This window comes from Salminus brasiliensis, chromosome 13 (genome assembly GCF_030463535.1).
Source record: "Salminus brasiliensis chromosome 13, fSalBra1.hap2, whole genome shotgun sequence".
NCBI classification, from domain to species: Eukaryota; Metazoa; Chordata; class Actinopteri; order Characiformes; family Bryconidae; genus Salminus; species Salminus brasiliensis.
Window position 1 is genome coordinate 22,984,541 of NC_132890.1, and position 22,168 is coordinate 23,006,708.

The window sequence follows — 22,168 nt, forward strand, 5'->3', positions numbered from 1 at the left end:
TTTAGTGTAGGCTTGGACAAAAACGTAAATGTACACTACACTACACTGACCATACATTACTGTCTCCATGATCGCTACACTGACCATACATTACTGTCTCCATGATCGCTATACTTACTCCATTACTGTCTCCATGATCACTACACTTACTCCATTACTGTCTCCATGATCACTACACTTACTCCATTACTGTCTCCATGATAGCTACACTTACGTAACAGTACTGTGTCCATGATCACTACACTTACTCCATTACTGTCTCCATGATCGCTACACTTGCCTAACAGTACTGTGTCCATGATCGCTATACTTGCCTAATGATACCATTTCCATGATCACTACGCTTACCTAACATTACCGTCTCCATGATCGCTACGCTTACCTTACATTACCGTCTCCATGATCACTACACTTACTCCATTACTGTCTCCATGATCGCTACACTTACGTAACAGTACTGTGTCCATGATCGCTACACTTGCCTAACAGTACTGTGTCCATGATCGCTACACTTACGTAACAGTACTGTGTCCATGATCGCTACACTTGCCTAACAGTACTGTGTCCATGATCGCTATACTTACGTAACAGTACTGTGTCCATGATCGCTACACTTGCCTAACAGTACTGTGTCCATGATCGCTACACTTACGTAACAGTACTGTGTCCATGATCGCTACACTTGCCTAACAGTACTGTGTCCATGATCGCTATACTTACGTAACAGTACTGTGTCCATGATCGCTACACTTGCCTAACAGTACTGTGTCCATGATCGCTACACTTGCCTAACAGTACTGTGTCCATGATCGCTACACTTACGTAACAGTACTGTGTCCATGATCGCTACACTTGCCTAACAGTACTGTGTCCATGATCGCTATACTTACGTAACAGTACTGTGTCCATGATCGCTACACTTGCCTAACAGTACTGTGTCCATGATCGCTACACTTACGTAACAGTACTGTGTCCATGATCGCTACACTTGCCTAACAGTACTGTGTCCATGATCGCTATACTTGCCTAATGATACCATTTCCATGATCGCTACGCTTACCTAACATTACCGTCTCCATGATCGCTACGCTTACCTTACATTACCGTCTCCATGATCACTACACTTACTCCATTACTGTCTCCATGATAGCTACACTTACGTAACAGTACTGTGTCCATGATCGCTACACTTGCCTAACAGTACTGTGTCCATGATCGCTACACTTACGTTACAGTACTGTGTCCATGATCGCTATACTTGCCTAACAGTACTGTGTCCATGATCGCTACACTTACGTAACAGTACTGTGTCCATGATCGCTATACTTGCCTAATGATACCATTTCCATGATTGCTACACTTACCTTACATTACCGTCTCCATGATCGCTACGCTTACCTAACATTACCGTCTCCATGATCGCTACGCTTACCTTACATTACTGTCTTAATGATAGCTACACTTGCCTAACAGTACTGTGTCCATCATCGCTATACGTACCTAACGTTACCGTCTCCATCATCGCTTCAATTACCTAACGTTACCGTCTCCATCATCGCTACAATTACCTAACGTTACCTTCTCTGTTTGTTAGTGCAATGACATTCTCCATTCTCCCCACTATGGTCAGTGATCATGAGTCTAAATTTTAGGGTGAAATTGTTACATACTGTTGAACTGAGACGACGTATCCTGAGATGTGCTTGCTAATTGGTCAACTCCAGAGGATGGTAAATCTAGAGGATGTCCCCATTCGTTTGGTAAGAAACCAAAATACTGGCAAAATACTGGCTTGCTGGCCTCCTTTTTCTGGAAACGCTCATCCATTTTTTCTTTACAGGACAGCAGATCATACCTCATCATAGATCATATCTCAGGCCTAGTTAGTTTAGTGTTGTTTATATCATGCACACTGGGTTGGTTTACGCCATAAGCTTGCTGCTGAGATTGACCCGTGTTGTTTGCGAGCTGCCTGCCAGCAGTGACTCCCAACACTGTGGCTACATTTACATAGAAAAAGAAAGTCAGGGTTGTTTCACTCACTTTGATATGAGACTGAACCTATTACAGAATGATGTTCTGCAATGAGGAGTTGCATTACACAGAAGTTGGTCATCTATAGAGTTGTTTCAATACACAAATATATAATATGACATTTATTGTAGTTTTTAAATGTATGTGTGTACATATGTATATGTATTTTTTTATACGTAGTACTGCGCAGTGTCCAGGAGAAATCTGGACCCAAGCTTTGTTTTTCAAACGATCTCCCAAGATCTGAAATACTTCCTTTATAGTAAAATCTCACTTATTCCAAGATAAATGGCAATAATATGTGATGGGGCAGATTGGGTAGGATGGCCTTCCGTTTCCCTCCCACCTCATCACTCGATTTTAGCCTAAAAGTTTAAACATGGTCTATCCAGCAGTTTATGTAGCTTTTCCATTGATTTCTTAAGCAAATAAATTATGATGTTCGACACGTATTTACCAAGGCGTGATTGATGTCTTACCAAGTCCAGTGTTTGTTAGCAGTGTTAGCCTAGCAAACTTGAGATACCAATCATGTCCAGGCTGATTGACTGCAGCTGGGGTCAGTGGTCAGTTCATCATGTTCATCTAGTTTTTGTCCTGTTGGCCTTTAAAGAGTGAGTATGTGTATTGTAACACTTCCAGTAACCTGTGTTTTGAGGCAGTGACCTCTCTGTTCTCCTGGGTTTGTATATTGAGGTGAGAAGAGCGAGTAAAGTGAGATTTACTCCTCAGCTGCGTTCTGCGTTATCCTAGCCTAACCTTTAGGGGTTACAGAACCAATTAGGCTGAATCCTTTCCTGCCAAGTGGAGCAGTTCCTCTGTAATTAACAGCGAGTCCCCAGGTGTTTGCCGGCCTGCCCAGGCTCATTGGTGCAGTCCCTCTGGGCCCGTCGAACTGCGAGGGGCTGCTGAGCACACCATCACCTGTAGTGGCACCTGACCTCACTATCTTATCTGCTTCTTTCTACAGGTGTAAAGCTCTGTCCTTACAATGACCTGAATTGGTTACGACTCAGTTATTACTCAGTAGTACTAACTGAGTGCTAACCTTAATTTAAACGTTTTTGGCATGATTCATATTCGAGTTATAGTTGCATAAGTGTCAGTATTTTGACAAATTATCTTTCTTACTCTCAATATATTTTTCATTAGCGCGGCACGGATATGGGAATTGTAGGCTGAAGCCAGTAACCGATGTTCTTCATATACATGTCAGCGGATAGTGATAGTGGCTCAGTCCCTTTTTTTGAGGGCAGTGGTGGGGCTGTGGCGGCTCAGTGGTTAGAGCACCAGGCTGTTGATGACAGCGTTGTGGGTTTGCAAGCTGAGCAAGGCCCCTAACCCCCTCTGCTACCTGGGTTCTGTAGTAAAGGGTGCCGACTGTGTGTTTTTACTTACTAGTGTGTACGTGTGTGTTTACTGCACTGATGGATTAAAGGCAGAGGCCACAAATGATCACAAACGACGAATATGGTTCGAGAGAAGCTATCAGAGAGCGCCATCTACTCACCCAGAAAGAGCACAGCGAGTTGTGCTCTCTCAGGTTCTGAATATCGATGGCAAGCAGTATGATCCGGGAATCAAACTAGCAATCCCTTAAATCATAGTGTCAGAGCTTTAAGGCCTATTTAGACCGAATGCACGTATATTTAAATTTATGGGAGCGGTGGAGTTTGTAGCCCTGAGAAAGCAAAAGTACGTCAGAGTTGGTGTGAAGATTCTATTTCATAAAAAATCGCATCAATTTATTACTATTATATGAACATATATTCCTGTAGGGCAACAAATGCAGTATACATTATTCTCCAAAATGCTATTTTTTTCTTCATCAGTCCACAGGACTTATCTCCAGAATAAACCAGACTTGTTTAGATATTCCTGGGAAAACTTGATGGTGCTGAATTTTGTGGTGAGGGCATAGGAAAGGTTCCACGAAGGTCGTATTTGTGCAGGTTTCGTGCAGCACCATTCCAGCGTCTGTTAAATCTTCCTTAAGGTCTTTTGCACTAAACAGGTGTTTTGATTACTACAAACTCAAGGCATAGCCCTAATAAATCTGATTAAATTCTGATACCAAGGTAAAAGTTCTCTATTGGGGTGCCCAAACTTTTGCATGTTTTTGTTGTTTTTTTGTGTTTGTTTTATTTGTTACTATTTTTACTCTAAAATAACGAAAGATAATACGATAATCCTGCTTAAAATGTTGCAATCAATGTTTCATCTTTAACTTCATGCCTTTTGGAGTCCAATTAATCATCTTCTCACTACTAACTGTGTGTGTTGCTTGGGTGGTAGGGGGTCTCTGAGGGCTCCCAGGGCTTCATACAAGTTAGAACAGCCGCTGCTTTCTTCCAGTGCAAATTTAAGAGAAGAAATCAGAGCAAAGGCAGATGTAAAAGACGTCCCTTTAGCACAGAGTAGCAGCGCTAAGCAGGATCTTCATTAATGCTGACTTAACTATTATATTATTCTGTGAAAAATTGATGAAATCTCATCCAGTTGAATCAGTTTTGCCAGTACAGTGATGTACTGCGACGGTAAATACACCCCTTACCATTTCCCCAAGAAGCTGTACTAGCTTCTCAGTATTGCTTGTGTAAATGAGATTTTTCACTGAATTATCACTTTAAATAAGTCGAAGTTCTCGGGAGATTCTTCACTGGAAGAGAATCAGAACAATTGGGCAACTTTCAGTTCTGCTTTTCAGGCGCAGCTGCAGTCTTCCCCAAGGCCTTCTGAGCTGAGCTTTAATTACTGCAGATTCACCATCCAGCTGGTGTGGGATTATTTTGCGCGTCCATTTGCTGATATTAAAGTGATAGTTTGGCAAGAAATAAAGGCAATCTTCCCCATGACCCAAGTGTAGTCATTTACCCAAGACATGATGGTGTTTGAAGTGGGCTAATAGACTTGTGGGTGGTTGGTGTAGAGTAGTGGGCAATAACACCGCCCCTTGGCAAACCAGGGTTCACCTGGGGCTGGGCGAGTTCGCTACACCACACTACACCAATAAGAGTCCTTGGGAACTGTGAACATCTACCTGTGTGACATGATTCGACGATCAGTCAGTCTGTATGAGAGTGTCAGTTAAATGCTGTGAATGTAAGGTAAATGTATAGTGGTTGGCCTAGCAATGTGGGTAGCAATGCTACCTTTTACATGATCGACAAGGGTGTAAATCCCCAGCAAAACATGCTATACCAATAACAAGACTCTTATCCTTGTAATAAATGTAATGTTGAGATAAAAAAACAGCTAAAAAACATAAATATCCTCCCCAATTTAGACAGCCAATTACCCAAGCTGCCCTTTAGAACCTGCCCTCCGTCACTTGCAATGCTTCCCCGTGTAGTCAGCCACCGTCTCTTTTCAAACTGCCGCTGATGCATCATCACTGGGCAGCCAAAGCGCTCTGAGGAAAGCACCGGGTCCCCAGCTCTGACACATGAGCTAGCATCACACTGGGTGTGCTGTAGGGAGAGAGTGCCATCAATCCACCCAGTCTTTTCTAATAGAGCCTGCCCTACTTTCTGGAAAAAGAAAATTAGAATTGAAATGATTAAAATATAAATTGTGCTGTTCTAGTCCTGGCTAGTGTGTCCCTAATAATAATAATAATTCAGTTCATGGTGACATCTGACGTAAAAAAAAGAAGACCTGAATGAGAGGGTGGAAGACCTGAATGGATAACCTAACTCCTAGATGACCCACAGTGTCATCCAGTGTCCATACAGAACCCTAATAAGCAAGTCTATCAGAGAGTATTAGAGCAAGATCTATAAATATGATCTGTTATCCATTAAAACAAAATACACAAAATTAACAGTAGCACCATCTAAAGGCCTGGTTTTGTCCATATTTGGGTGGATTTTATAAATAACAATGAGCCATACAGTGACAAATGCCAAATAAGTCTTGTCAAGATTTCCACATGAAAATTTCCACTTGGTTTGACACATGCAGTTAGCGCCATGCTAATTGGTGTACATTAGTTTCCATTACTTCTTGTCTGCATTAGTCTTGTAGTGCCCGTGTAAAACCTAATCAAACTTCAGACATCGATCATGTCTTGCTGATTACATTTAAGGAATTGTGTGTAATTGATTTTTCACCAACCTGTCGCTTTAAACCGGGGCCCATGTCCTGCAGAGTATAATGGGTCCTCAGGTTCCTTCCTGCCTTTGAAGCTCAGACAGGTGGGCAGAAACAGGATGAACTTACATTCTTATAAAGGAGGAGTGGCCTCATGGTTTCCATCTTCAAACAGAGCAAGCAGAACATCAAAGGCAGTGAGGGCACATGTAGCTAGCGGGACTGCACTATAGAGAAGGTTTCTGTGGGCCCTTACAGATTGAACTGCTTAAGTGTTGGCTTTATTGTTTGGAGATATGTTGGATAGCTGGTGGTGCCACAACCATCTGTTTCCAGCAGCCCAAAGCTCCTTTCACATGCAAGCAGGTGTTTACTGGTAATTAGATGGAATTGGGGTTTAGTGTAAGTTTACATTTTGGTAAGCGTTACACAACAGTCTACCTCTACTTTTGTTTACACAAAGTTGGAAACATACAATTGTCTAAAATGTCTTGGTGTGCTGAAACGTTAAGATTTCCCTTCACTGCAACTAAGAAGCCTAGGTCAACCCCTGAAGAAAACCCTATAGCATTATCCCTCCTCTACCAAACTTTACAGTTGGCACAGTGCAGTCAGGTAGGTTATGTTCTCCTGGCGTTCGTCAAACCCAGAATCATTCTTCAGGCTGCCAGATAGAGGAGCGTGATTCATGACTCCACAGAGCACATTTCCACTTCTCCAGAGTCCAGTGGCGGTGTGGTTTACACCACTCCATCCCATGCATGGCATTGTGTTCAGCAGTCAGCAGAGCACTGGCGACTTTTGTGCATTTGCCAACTCCGCTCTGTAGCTTTGCGTTGTCTGACACTTCATGGCTAATGTGCTGTGGTTCCTTACCCTTTGCAATAATACCACTCACAGTTGATAGTGGGATATCTAGGAGAGAAGAAATTTGGTGCAATGGTGGCATTTACTATTACAGTACCAAGCTGGAGTTCAGGGAGCTCTTTAGAACCATCCTTTCTTTCAGGCAGGTGTACAGGCAAATTGCATGACTAGGTGCTTGCTTTTATACACCCGTGACAATGGGAGTGAAACACCTGAATTCAGTGATTAAGAGGTGTGTCCAAATACTTTTGTCCATATAGTGTATTTCAAATTCCCACCTACATTCTCAGCGTTCCCAGTGTTCCTCCAAATGTAGTGATTTCCAGTTTCCACTAGCTAGGATGTGGCCTTTTAGTGCTAGAAGAATGAATACTAGATACATAAATAATAAATAATAAATGATAAATAATAATAATAATAATAATAATAATTGTTGCTGTTGTTACCAATGCTGTTCCTGTGGTTGTTGCTTTTACATATGTTGTTGTCGTTTATGTAATGTGGATTTAATGTTTCCAGTGTGGATGATCTGGGAGCTTTGTGATGTGTATGTGTGTGTGTGTGAAGCTTGCTGTTACTGCGTTAGTGTTAATTAATGTTTATTAGTGATTAGGTTTGTTTTTAAAACAAATCTGTATAGTCTGGAAGGGCTGTGAACATGTATGTGTGTGTATGTGTGTGTGTGTGTGTGTGTGTGTGTGTATGTGATAGTGTAAACTCTGAGCATAGAGTCAGAATTAGGTGTCGGTTTATGTGATAAGTGCCTAATTAAACCTTCTTTCTTGGCTTTTGTGTGTGTGTGTGTGTGTATATATGTGTAGGTAAAAGTAACACAGGAGCTGAAGACCACTCACACAGAGCAGCTCACCCGGCTGCACCTTAAACACCAGACCGAATGCGATTTACTGGAAGACATGAGGTAAGCTATTAAACACACACACACACACACACACACACACACACACACACACACACACACTTCATAGTCTCTCATAAATATGAGGGAGGAATGGAAGTGAGGGATGGGCTGGGAGGCCGTGGAGAAGGGGAGAGAGGAGGAGGAGTGAATTCCCGTTTTCTGGAAGAACATCGAGATCACAGGGCTGTGGATGTGACGAAGGCATTTCCTTTGCACTTCCTGCTCAGAGCCAAATGTTCCCACAGCTCTCTCTCTCTCTCTCTCTCTCTCTCTCTCTCTCTCTCACACACACACACACACCTTCTTTTTGCGTTTGAGTTTTCCCACTTTTTTCATCATGTGACAGATCAGTCTATTCCAGGAAACAGAGAGAAATCTGTGGAGACTGCTTTAAGGCTTAAGGTGTGTGTGTATGTGTGTGTGTGTGTGTGTGTGTGTGTAGTCTGTGAATGCATGTATCAAGGAATTGCAAGGATTTTGTTCTACCCTCTAGTTACACAATTGGTGACACAACATCTCTCCCTCTCTCTGTCTCTCTCTCTCTCTGTCTCCCTCTGTCTCTCGCCTCTCTCTTTCTCTCTCTCTCTCTATTTCTCTCTCTCTCTCTCTCTCTCTCTCTCTCTCTCTCACTCTCTCTCTTTTATTTGTCTCGCCTTGCTTTCTCTATTTGTCTCTCTCTGTGTCTTGTGCCCTTACTCGCTCTCTCTCTCTGTCTGCCTCTGTCTCTCGCCTTGCTCTCTCTATTTCTCTCTGTCAGTGTCTTTTTTTCCCCTCTCTCCCTCTCTCTCGCCTCTCTCTCTGTGTTTTGCATCCTGACCTGAAATGCCTTCTTACATTTTTTACTCTAATGCTTGTTTAGGTCTCGTGTCTCTTTTTGAAACACACACAGACTGAAAGACTTTCACTCTCCACACAGTAGCCGCTTAACACAATAATCCACAAAGCCGGGCTTCGCTCATTAACCCCTAATTAATCCCTCATCTTCATTAGATTAGTACAGTTGAATGCAAGCGAGGGGATTCCGGCCCCTAGTGCCAACTCCCAAATCCCCTGAACTGAAAACATTGAAAGGGCCCATGGCATGGAAAACTGGCAAAAAAGTTGTGAGATAGTGTGGAAATGTGGTTACTTTTCTAAACGCACCATTTATGCGGGTTAAATAAGGAAACTGAGCTGCAAAACAGCCCAGTTTGATTTCACTGTTGTTGTGATGTCACAAAACTCACACATGTACAAATAGCTGCCGTTTAGCCACGCTTTTTCATGCTGACGTTATAGACAGTGTTTCAGCCTGGACTGCTATGTCCAGGGTATCTGCCTATTTAGCCTACAGCAGTTTTGCCTCACCTACTGGACTGCTTTCTGCATGAGGTACTACATAGTGCAGACAATCAAAACCGAGCTCATTTGCATAATTGACATAAGACAAAATAGATTTATATAGTAGATGTATGACTATTTTTAGGGAAAGTAATAAAATGCAAGAAAAATGTATGGCATGGGCTTTTTTAATACACAAGACTTTTTCATTGTTGTTGTGATGTCACAAAAAACAACACATGTAAAGGCTTATGTATTAAAGGGACAATATCTTCAATAATAACATTTCATAAAGGTTTCTCATTGCTTTTTTGTTAAGTATTCAAGAGCCCATATCCTACATGCCCTACATTTTCATTGTTCTTACCCACACATGTACATATAGTATATCTGCCAGTTCAGTCTGTAGTAGTTTCACCCCTAATCTATTGGACTGCTTTTTAAAAGAGAGCTGCAGAGTAGTAGGATATGGGCCCTTTTAATATGTGAGGCTATACATGTGTATATGTAAATGTTAATACCTTTCACCTCATAATAGGTGTGTCCTGCACACCTTAATGCCAGCCTGCGTACATTTCTGAATGAGGCACAATGCCAGTCTGCAGATCAAAACATTTTTTTTACTGTTGTTGGGACATGCAGGATATGGGCCCTTTAATAAATAATTAAAAAGCAAAAAAAAACAAAAAAAAAACATATGAAATGTAGGAAATGTGTCCTTCAACACATAAGGCTTTTTCATTGTTATGTATAAAAGGGCTCATGTCATTGATTTTTTTTTATTGGCAGACCAGCATTGTGCCTCAACCAACACATTCACAGACAATATATATCTGCCTATTTAGCTTACAGTAATTTAGCCCCACCCTCTGGACTTCTTTTTCAATGAGGTTCAGTACAGAGCTGCCATTCAATGTGACATCACATCAATAATGAAAAAATCCTAAGTATTAAAGTGACTGTATCCAACATACATATGTTTATACAACGTATACAAAATAATTTTTTTTTTTCATTGTTGTTTTGGTGCAGCGATAAAGCCATTAATACATAAGTCAAGTTTCAGTGTTGTTGTGATTTCAACGCATGTATGCTTATTCATTCTGCATCAGTTTAACCCCTATTGGACTGCCACTAAGCCACAATGCAGAGCTGCTGTTAAAACCCCCCCAGAAAAATAGGATATGGGCCCTTTAATATGTAAGGCTATACATAATGTTAATTCCTTTCCCGTCATAATAAGTGTGTCCTTCTCTTTAATGCCAGCCTGCGTAGGTAAAGACATGTCTCGCTCCAGCAGGTGGCTAAAATATGATCATAAGTGTGGTCATCAGTGTGACGTAATGGTGTTATTATTTCCGAATTGGTCTGGGCCGCTCTGGCAGCTGTTCTTTGCGAACGTAGCATCGTTACTGTGCGGCACAAAGCTAATGGAGCGATTCAGGATCTTTATGGGCCTCAGCAGGGGACTGTCACCAGGGTCAGCTGAACTTCTCTCGTCCCACAGAGAAGTGTCGGGCAAAAATAGCGATGAAGTGAAGGAGGAGGGCTAATGAAGTCAGCTAAACGTAAAGTCCTGTCTAAACTGCGGTTCTGTTTTTCACTCCCACACTGGTGCAGCCTCATCTCCTCTCAGCTCCTCTGGCTCTGGTGGCTCTGACACACTGAACTAGTGCAGCTAACACTGTGCTGAACTCAAGAGCTAACATAAGAGAGCCTTCAGCTTTCGGTCTTGAGGATTGTTTTAAAGTGAGCAAAATTCACACCTAGTTTCTCAATATGTAGCTGATCCAATATGTAGTAGACCAGGCAAGTTATGTTTGCCTCTTTAGTTGCACACTGCTGCTACGAGGCTAATGTAACTAATGAATAATATAGATCTATGTAAATCAATGACTACAGGCTAAAATACTTAGCCACCATTTTTAGTTGTTTAGTATTAGTATTACTATAGTAGTAATAGTATCTCTATTTATTGGTTTCTGACACTGTATGTCTCACTGTTATCTGTAAACATGGATTGAAAGCATGTTAGTACTGCTAAAACAGTAGCCACCACCTTGAAAACTCAATTTGGCCACAGTTCATGTTTACAGATAACAAGAAGTCACATAAGCAAGTCTGTTAGCCTTGCATCTCTAGTGTACAACTAAAGAACGTAAGACATGCATGTCTTAGTTGATCACATTGTGTGATAAGGCATGCAAATAGTTAGGGTGACAGACGTCCTCTTTCTCCTCAACATGTTCTCTTTTTGTGATCTAAAAACTTGTCTGGGTGGGATTGCTAAATTTCACATTGATGTATGGTGTATGGTTCTGTATGTATCTGCATCTACTGCATAGATCAACCTCAGAAAGACAACCTCGGCAAGCTCAACCTCAGGAAGACACAACCTCAGGAAGACACAACCTCAGGAAGACACAACCTCAGGAAGACACAACCTCAGCTAGCTCAACCTCAGCTAGCTCAACCTCAGAAAGACACAACCTTAAAAAGACACAACCTCAGCTAGCTCAACCTCAGGAAAACACAACCTCAGCAAACACAAACTCAGCTTGACCTCAGGAAAACACAATCTCGGCTAGCTCGACCTCAGGAAAACACAACCTCAGCTAGCTCGACCTCAGGAAAACACAACCTCAGCTAGCTCGACCTCAAAAAGACACAACCTCGGCTAGCTCGACCTCAGGAAAACACAACCTCAGCAAACACAAACTCAGCTTGACCTCAGGAAAACACAACCTCGGCTAGCTAGACCTCAGAAAGACACAACCTCAGCTAGCTCAACCTCAGAAAGACACAACCTCGGCTAGCTCGACCTCAGAAAGACACAACCTCAGCTAGCTCAACCTCAGAAAGAGACAACCTCGGCTAGCTCAACCTCAGAAAGACACAACCTTAAAAAGACACAACCTCAGCTAGCTCAACCTCAGGAAAACACAACCTCAGCAAACTCAAACTCAGCTTGACCTCAGGAAAACACAACCTCGGCTAGCTCGACCTCAGGAAAACACAACCTCAGCAAACTCAAACTCAGCTCGACCTCAGGAAAACACAACCTCAGCTAGCTCGACCTCAAAAAGACACAACCTCGGCTAGCTCGACCTCAGGAAGACGTAACCTCGGCTAACTTAACCTCAGGAAGACACAACCTCGGCTAGCTCGACCTCAGGAAAACACAACCTCGGCTAGCTCGACCTCAGGAAAACACAACCTCAGCTAGCTCGACCTCAAAAAGACACAACCTCGGCTAGCTCGACCTCAGGAAGATGTAACCTCGGCTAGCTCAACCTCAGGAAGACACAACCTCGGCTAGCTCGACCTCAGGAAGACACAACGTCAGTTGATCAGCTAGCATAGAAAGCTTTCCTATGCTAATCAGCTACAACTGTGGGGAAACTGAGAGTCAGACTTTGTTGCCTGTTCCTTTTTCAGTGGTTTTGTAGGGCTTACCTCTCAAGTCAGGCTTATAGGGGAACGAGGGCATTATCAATGTGAAATCTGACTCTCTCTCTTTCTCTCTCTCTCTCTCTCGCGCTCTCTCTCTCTCTCTCTCTCTCTCTCTCTCTCTCTCTCTCTCTCTCTCTCTCTCTGTCTCACTCACTCACACACACTGGTTTGCTCTCGTTTTCTCCCACGCACTCCTACACCGGGTGGTCCTGTTGTATAAATTGATCTCTTGACGGGGTGTAAGGGGCTCCATTGATCTCATCCCTCAGCGTGTTGTGATCCTCACACACAGGCCGTGATGTCACTGCTGTAAGGCAGCATGTGGGCAACGCTGTTATTATTCCCACCCTATCACACTCTTTCTCACACACTGAGTGTAAACAGTGTTACAGCCTCTGTGTTCACTCTTCAAAATGAAGCTTTTACCCAGGGTTCTTTAGGGGATGCCATAGAAGGACCAATTTTGCTTCCCATAAAGAACCATGTTTGTGGAAGAGATTTTCGTGTGTGCGTAAAGAACCCTTCAAAGATTTAAAGCCGCACCTGCTCCTGGGCTCCCCCTGCAGTTGGGGAGTGTAATTCATAGGCAACTGTACACGTGCATTTGTTGACAAGCCGAGAGATACAGAAGCAGCATCTGAAGGTAAAGAAGCATGTGGACTGAGGCGGTTGACTAGTATTACAGGACTTTACACAGATGTGTCTCGTGCAATGTCAGAGACGCCGTTCTCCCCACTATAGTCGTTTGAGCATCAGCATGATTCTGTAGCTGCTGTTTAAGGCTTAATAGCATCGCTCAAAGAACCCTCTGTAGAGTAGTGCTGAGTGATGCAGCAGACTGGTTATGGCTATTCATAGTAACAGCGACAGCAGCCTATGTCTGGTCTGAGTATGAGTGAATGTATGTGCTTATAAGTGTGTGTGTGTGTATGTGTTTCCTGTTGTGTATATATATGTATCCGTCCCCTTGGTTCAGTGTGTTCTGTGGTAGTTGAGCACTGAGGTTCAGATGAACTGATAATGCCGAGAGGAAGAGGCGAGTGGCTGGGGGTTGGTGGTGGTTAGAGCATTGTGGGAAATAGTTTTGCACTCTAGAGAGGCCTGTGTCTCTTCTCTGAGTTGAAAGAAAGTTTTTGTTATTGCAGAAACCAGAGGATTGAGGAGATGGAGATGGAGGGAGGGGGGTGGAAACAAAGCGAATCAGCGGAGACGAGAGTGTTGTTGTGAAGGAGGCTCTGTGTGTTGTTTACGTCTGCCTGAGAATAATCAATTCCGGCTAGAACATTCTGCCTGCGTCTGTTTCTCTTTACTGACTGTGTGTGTGTGTGTGTGTGTGTGTGTGTGTGTGTGTGTGTGTGTGTGTGTGTGTGTTCTCTTTTTTTCTCCCTGTCTCTTTGTTCTTTGGTACTGGGTACCACTAAGTGTCCACTTGACCTTTGTGAGTGTGTATTTGTGTAGGGTCAGTCAGGGTCGACCTTTCCTGCTCACGAAAACGCTCACGTTCACGATTATAGAAGAACTGAGCTTGTTGTACATGGGTGGAGGTGGTAAAGTCATTAGTACTTTTGTGTTACCAGGACTTTACAGGTCACATCAGTAATCAGTAAGGGTGTAACGGTACACAAAGGTCATGGCCCTGCAGTTTGGGCATCGCAGTTTGGTTAAAGTTTGGAAAAATGCGGGGAAAAAAGGCCATTACCCACCTGTATCCACTTTCGCTTAGACCCCGTTTACACCTGGCCATGTGACTGCTATTAGAATAGCCAGTGCATTTACAATGGCTTGTCAAATGCATCTTCGGTTAGTCAGACTGAAATCCGATTGCTGGGGTGGGTTGTGTGGGTTGGAATATGCCAATCCGCTCGTTACGTATCAACCAGTGGTTTATTCGCTCAGCCTCGTCCTGTGCTGTACTAAAGACAGTTGTTGTTTTGGTTGTGTGGTTGTGTCATCTTCCTCACAGATACGAATCACATGCTCATTGGCATACTACGTGGGCTAGAGTTTGAGTGGGACTGGGAGGAGTTTTGTTTGTCCGATGCGTTGGATGGAGAGACGGATGCGTCTACACTGCTAAAACACATGCGTCTCAGACCACCTCCTGAAGTGGTTTGAGTGATGGGTGCGTTTACACTTGCATTTTGCATTTTAGGGTATTAGTGCTAGGCTGTAAGCTAACTCTGTCCAACCAGCTTTACCATCTGGAGAGCAGCTTATCACCTCCAGTGTCCACAGAGTTCAAACTATGCAATGCTACATGGCTCCTGTGAGCCGTTGCAGTGCCATAAATCGTAGAAGGAAAATCAGCGTGTTTCATTCAGTGGTAAAATAACAGGGTGGTAAATTGGCTGGTAAAACCAACCATCATCTGAGCATTTTTCACCCCAATGTTACACACTAACTATCAATACATCACACAACAACTTAAATGCTTCATACTTGCATTATGGGTGCATTTACACTTGCCTTTTTATGTGACATGGCTCTACCTAAATGTTATCCTAATACTTAAGATAAAAAGAAGTGTAATTAAACAATTTTACTTTGTGGGCTCTATAACCTTGTGAGGTCTGTCACTGCATTGGCACAAATAACATATTTGCCCAAAACACCAAAAACAACCACTATGAAAGGTTAATTAAAGCAGTTTATAAAAACAGATGTTTATGAATGTAAATGGGTTCATTGCGTCGGGCCGGCCTGTAGATTGAACAGTCAGAGTAAAGCGGATACGGGATTTTGATCATTTGGAATGTTCTCTTCTCAGATATCGGCGACCGTACCATTCCTGAAGTCTCAGGTTGATCAAGCTCTAATGCACTTGGAAGTCGAACAGAGGAACTTCAGCACACACTCACATACATACACACCCTAGAGTAGCCCTTCTCTCCCTAATGAAATGGAATACTCTCACCAGTTCTCTCACCGGAGGCTCCTGTAAATTTGATTGCTGCTGAATTCTGAAAAACAGCTTTTCATTCTGTTTCCATTTTCATTTCAGTTTAGCTGCTGCTCAGCTGCTCGGCGCTGTTTACTGTGTGTCTCTGATCAGCCTGGTCAGACTGAAACAAGCAGGGGTTCACAAAGGTCCGGTTAACGATTAGGGATGCCTGATGATGGCGGAATCTGCAGATACTTTGGATTGGACTGACGTTTAGATTCCAAAACCTCAAAACTGTTACGTATATATTCGATTCGTTATACATACACCCCTGACATTTACAAAAGTCCAGCCCACTAGAGAAAGCCATAGTCAAAGCTGGCTAAGCGATAGAACATGACAGTGGGAGAATATGGTGTTATTGATAATGGAGAGCAGCTTATTACTTCCTGACACTGCCAGCTATGAGAATATGGCTTGCTATGGAAACCAGACCTCATGACCATGACTTTTCCTGTGCCAGTGTCCGCAGAAAGGGAGAGCTCAAACTGAGAGGGTATTCGTGCTAGGCTGTAAGCTAACTCTGTCCAGCCAGCTTTACCATCTGGAGAGCAGCTTATCACCTCCAGTGTCCGCAGAAGGGGAGTTTAAACTATGCAATGCTACGTGGCTCCTGTGAGCCGTTGCAGTGCCATAAATGGCAGAAGGAAAATCAGCATGTTTCATTTAGTGGTAAAATAACAGGGTGGTAAATTGGCTTGTAAAACCAACCATCATCTGAGCATTTTTCACCCCAACCAACATTACACACTGACTATCAATACATCACACAACAACTTAAATACTTCATACTTCATATTGCATTCTATTGTAAAAAAAAAAAAAAAAAAAAGTGAAAGAGGGGTGTGAAGAGTTCTATATTTAATACTGTGGAGGAACCTCTTAAGATGCTTTGAGGAACCTTCAAAAAGGTGTTTTAGAAGAAAAAGGTTTCTTGAAGGTTCCTCAAAGCACCATAAGAGTAGCCCAGTTTCAAAATGAAGAATACTTAAAAGCTGTACAAGGAACACATACTTTTAACAGTGTACAGTAGTCTCCAGAGTAAGGTAATATAATATTTATAAAAATATATAGGCTCATAACTCTAGATATCTGATGGTTAATGACAGGTGTTTGATGCGCTGCTTTGTAACTTAGGGAAGGAATTAGCGGACAGAAGCAGCTCTGCCATGTCAGAGCGGCTGAAGTTAACGCAGAAGGATGTTTTTGGCTTTGTGATTTATATTCTTCCTGTATTTCACTTTCTTCTGTTCATTTAAACACAAAGATACGCTCCATCTCCCTCTGCCAGCCTCATACACACACACACACATTGCTCAACCAAGCAGTTATACATTCTTGAACAGAACAAGTGCAGCTTGACTTGTTAACATCACAGAACAAGTATACAACACTGTTTTAGTACAAAGAGAACATAAGCTTCACCCTGTTATTTTTATAGGCTTTCAGGACATGGGGTTTTGTATTATATGCATCTATATGTATTATATATCCCACTTGTACTATGTATATACACACACATACACATAATTATTTCAGAATATCATGACCACCTATCTAATAGTGGGAAAAAACACCCTTGACTGTATCAGGAGATGGAAGGTGTTCACTATAGAGGTTGACTGGTGTCCCCTCTGGCATCAGTGGCCCATAGGGCACCACTGCTATTCTGCTTTGAGGCACTCAGTATGCGAGAAGTCTAAGTATGTCTTTTACTATGCCGGTGTCGTGACACATACTATCCCCCTTGCACACATCCTATCCCCCGACTGTTCCATTGGTTAAAATCATGCAAGTGATTAATTGCCCATCTTCACACGGCTGTCATACTTAAATGCCATATTAAAATGGAAAGATATTTACTGATCATCACCGAGAAGTTTTTGTCACGATAAAGGGTCGCTATTTAACTTTATTTATTAAATGTGAATTACATATTTGCAATTTTAATTATATAATATTGTTGTTATTACCGCTGGCATATAAAGCTAATACCAACAGGTAAAGCTAGCTATCGTGCACTTGCTTTTTCCTTTAGTGTGTGTTAGCTTGCTAACAAATATTAGCAACAGTTATCTACAGCCTATCCCCCTGGTGTGTCATCTCTCCTGACTGTTCCATTGGGTAAAATTGTCCACGTGATTAATTGGGCATTCACGATTGAAATAAATGGAAATATATATTTTTATTACTGTGTTCGTTTCTTGACAGTGTTGCCAGTAGCATGCTAGCTAATACAGTCGAAGGGGGATCAGCTCGACTGGCTAACTAGTAGCATGATGGCTAATACAGTCAAAGGGAATGAGCTCGGCTATCTAACCTCTAGCGATTTGCGCTGTGAATTGGTACAACTCTCATTGTACTCCTAATGTGTTAACACTTTATAAAATACAGCATGACATATGTCCTAGTAAGCAGTTGCTTTGGGCCGTGGCTCACTGTATTGGGTCCTAAATGGTCCTTCTGTAAGATGGCATCAGAGGGGATGGGATGTGTCCAGGGGGATAGAACGTATCACGACACCGGCTCTAGAACATCCCACAAAGTTAGCGGTTTCTGAGATGCTACCACCCTTTGCCCACTGTCACAGTCAGAGTACTGTGACAACCCCCCCCTGATTTGGAATGAACTCTAGCTGGGACGCATATGTCACATATGTCGCGTGACCAGGTTTGCTGCGTGTGTAAATAAGCGAGCACACCAGTCAGTTGTAGCAGAGTGCAAAACGATCGAAATGCACAAAGGATGCGATTTGACTGATGTCCAAAAGGGGCATGATAAAGGGTAGCATCTAGGAAACCACTAACTTTTTTGAGATGTTATAGAGCTGTGGTAGTGAAAGTGTACTGAGAATGGCATAATAGTGATACCCCACAGGCCATTGATGCCAAATCCGGTGCGTGGTACAGAGCAATTAATGCGCCACCAGTAGACCAGTTAACCTCTATTAATAAACACTTTCGGTCACCGGATACAGTCCATGCCACAGCGTCTCGCTAGTGTTATCCGAGCAAAAGGTGGCTATTTTTTAATATGCTGGTCTTATAATTTCAACACGGTGAAAGTTTAATGCAAATACCCTTAAATTTAAATCTGGAATATGGACTTTTCTCACTTCGGATTGGTTTGATCTGCAAAATGGCAACTTCTTAACTTCCAATGGAAGCCAATGTAAAAAGATTTTATTCCGTCGCTCTATTCTATTGGTCTGTTCAGCATGAATCATATTTCCATACAAAGAGTTTTAGGTTTTTGCAAAAAGAAAAAATGGACAAAAATTTAGATTTTTCTAACCCAAATCCTACACACACACACACACACACACACACACACACACAAACACAGTGCCACTATTACAGCCTCTCAGTGTGTTGTTGTGTGGGGATTACACTCTCACACCCAAACAGTGTCTAACTAGAAAAGCTGCAGTAGAGAAAAACAAGGCCGTGACCTTAGTGACCCCGGCCTTCTCCTCCAGCAGACCGTTCCCCTTTTAATTAGATTTTCATCGCTCGCCCCTAATCCCTGCTGCTTCCTTTATCCATCCCTCTATCTCTCCATCTCTCCACCTTTCCCCTTCTCCTCCCTCACTGCACCAGTCAGCACTGTTTACCATCTCTCCTTGTAAATCCTCTCTCTGTTCTTTCTCTTTCCTCTCTCTCTCTCTCTCTCTCTCTTTTCTTTCTATCACTCTTTCTCTTTTTACCCAATATTCGCTCATATTTTTCTCTCTCTCTTTGTGGTTCTTTCTCTGTATCCCTCTCTCATTCTCTTTCTGACCCTTTTCTCTTACGCTGTCTCTCTCTCTCTCTCGCTCTCGCTCTCCCTCTTTCTCTGCTTTTTTATGTTCCTTTTCCTCTTACACTTTCGCACTCTCTTTCACTTGTACTTGCTCACTCTCTTTTTCCTTTGTATATCTCTTGCTCTCTCTCTCTCTCTCTCTCTCTCTCTCTCTCTCTCTCTCAGCTGTGTGTGTGGCTGTGGGGTAGTTGAGTGTTTGAGAAGTTTTCGTATAATAGAGTTTCTCCTCACTCTGTTGCTCTTCAGCGGAGTAAAAGTGAAGTGCACACATGGTGTAGAAACTCCCCACGTATCTTCAGAATCACTAGTAAACATGACAGAGTGGGTAAAAGATTGAAGAGTATAACAACACAACCTTCAGAATGGGGGTCTATTTTTGGTCTAGAATATAGATATAGCACATTCTGACTAACTGACTTTTTATTCTAATGTTATATAGAGTTATACAGGTAGACACACTCACTGACCACGGACTTTATGCTTGTTTAGGTTTATTCTAATATTATGTAGAGTTTTAAGGATGGAGACACTCACTGACCACTGACCTTCAGTTTATTTGGGTTCATTCTAATGTTATATAGAGTTTTACAGGCAGACACACTCACTGACCACTGACTTTATGCTGATCTGGGTTTATTCTAATGTTATATAGAGTGTTAAGGATAGACACACCCACTGACCTTCTGTTTATTAGGGTTTATTCTAATGTTATATAGAGTTTTACAGGTAGACACACTCACTGACCACAGACTTTATGCGTATTTGTGTGCACAAAATTGCCCCCCTGTTTTTCTCACTTGCTCCCCAGTCTGCTGCTGTACTGGAGACATTTTTAATAATGTCAGTGAAGTATTAAACTAATATTCAGAGCTTCCTCAGCACCATCTGGGTGTTGAAATTGCGCCAGTGAAACAGTTCCACAGTCAATTACTTCAAACACACACATGTGTATGTGTGCAGCTTTATACTAGGCTCACTATAGGGTACAGCTGTGTAGATCTGAGGGCAGGCTGTGTACACAGACCAGCCATAACATTAAATCCACCGGTCCAATCAAAACAGCTCTGACTCATCAAGTCATGGACTCTGAAAGTGACCTGGTACCAGGTACCAGTGGTGTCTGGTACCAGGACTAATGTTAGCAGCAGAAGTTGTGAGGTGGGGCCTCCATGAGCATTAATAAGTCTTGGGCACCCATGACCCTGTCGCCAGTTCACCAGTTACATCTGTCAGTAGTTGTATTGTTATGGCTGATCTATGGCTGAATTGGTAAAATGCCAAAAGCAAGAAATTGCTAGCATTTGTTATCTGGCATCAGAAATAAGGCATTCATTGTTTGTTAATAACCCAGAAATTCAGTATCAGCACAGCGTTCATACAGATGATGCACAAATATCATAAACAGTATTGTTACCATGACGTTTCCTCCTAGTGTCCTTAATCTGGATTAACGCACACTCTGCTCTGTCAGCATTAGAGGATAAGATACTAAACATTACCCTGAATTTTGAATGCACACACACACACACACACACACAGACACACAACCTCTTATGGCGTCATTCTCTGACCCACATTCTGCCAGTTTATGACCATTGTCTTATTTTTACATAACAGAACATCTGTCATAGCAGAATATTTATAGCCATAGACTTCAGATTCTGCATCAAAGGCTCTGTTCCCTGTTTTGGCATCTTGTTCTGTTACTTTCCAGATAAACAGTCTAGATAAACAGAGGCTGCTCTCACACCTCCCTTCTTTGGTCTGGACTTTCTGACTTTTTTCACTTTCGGTCTGAACTAAAATAGCAGGTGTAAAAGATGCCTCCGACCACGGCCCAGACCTTAAATTTGGTTTGACCAGAAGAGATGGCCTTATTGTGACTCAGAGTCAGTTCAGTTTGTTTGCAGTGTGAAAACACTTCTTTGGATGGTTCAGACTTTCAGGCCTTTTGGTCAATACCCTTAAACAATAGACAAAGAATAAGAAAAGAAGTGAAAATGACTGGTGGCAGCATGTGGGGATATATTTGTCGCAGGATGAGCACGCTCATTTGGTAAATTTGCACTTGTCTGAAGTCCTGAAATAGGCAACCCTCAGAACTGACAACACTATGACGTCAGGTGCACGTCCCTCTACAAACCAATCAGTGTGAAGTATAGGGAGACACAGTCCACGTAGGTGATGAGGATGGGACTTAGGTATATCAAGCAGACTTCTTTAGTGCATTTGCTAAAGTGAAATGTAAAACCACAACTAACCAAATCAGATGTAAACAATAAAAGGAAAGACATGAACCTTTGTTTGGACCTCGCTCCAGACTTTCAGGTGTGAAAGCGGCCTGAAACTGAATTGACATAGGCTTTGTTCACAAAGCAGGTAAAGCGGGGCCAAATCTGATTTTCTCAACAACGGCCTATTTTAGAGTTCTTTTGGCGACCGTCAACCGTGCAGCTTGATTTAGGGCGTGTCAGTGTGTCTTTACTATCGCAATGACTTTGCTATTGCAATCTTGGTTGTGTTTTGGGCGTACTGTGCAATGAACCAATCAGTGTGTCGTTTGCCATGTCCTCTGAGAGCCAGGTGCGGTCTGACTTTGGCTGATTGCAATTTCAGTGGCGCAAAGCAGGGATGTGTTCGGGTTGAGCACGCGCCTGTGTTGACAACTCACTGCCAAGATAGCACTGAAAGTCTGACTGTTGACGTCTGCCTAGGTTGTTTTTTAGTCAGTGGCGTTTCAT

At 42.6% G+C, this 22,168-nt stretch overlaps 1 protein-coding gene across 3 annotated transcripts in view; it reads left to right on the plus strand.

Annotated features, from left to right (window-relative positions):
* The window catches only part of LOC140574985 (F-BAR and double SH3 domains protein 2), a 119,917-nt gene that overhangs the window by 2,798 nt on the left and 94,951 nt on the right, over window positions 1-22,168 (plus strand). For all 3 annotated transcript variants that reach the window (XM_072695086.1, XM_072695087.1, XM_072695088.1), the window contains exon 2: window positions 7,815-7,912. In XM_072695086.1, the coding sequence (XP_072551187.1) occupies window positions 7,815-7,912 (98 nt within the window). The remainder of the gene's footprint in view (window positions 1-7,814; window positions 7,913-22,168) is intronic.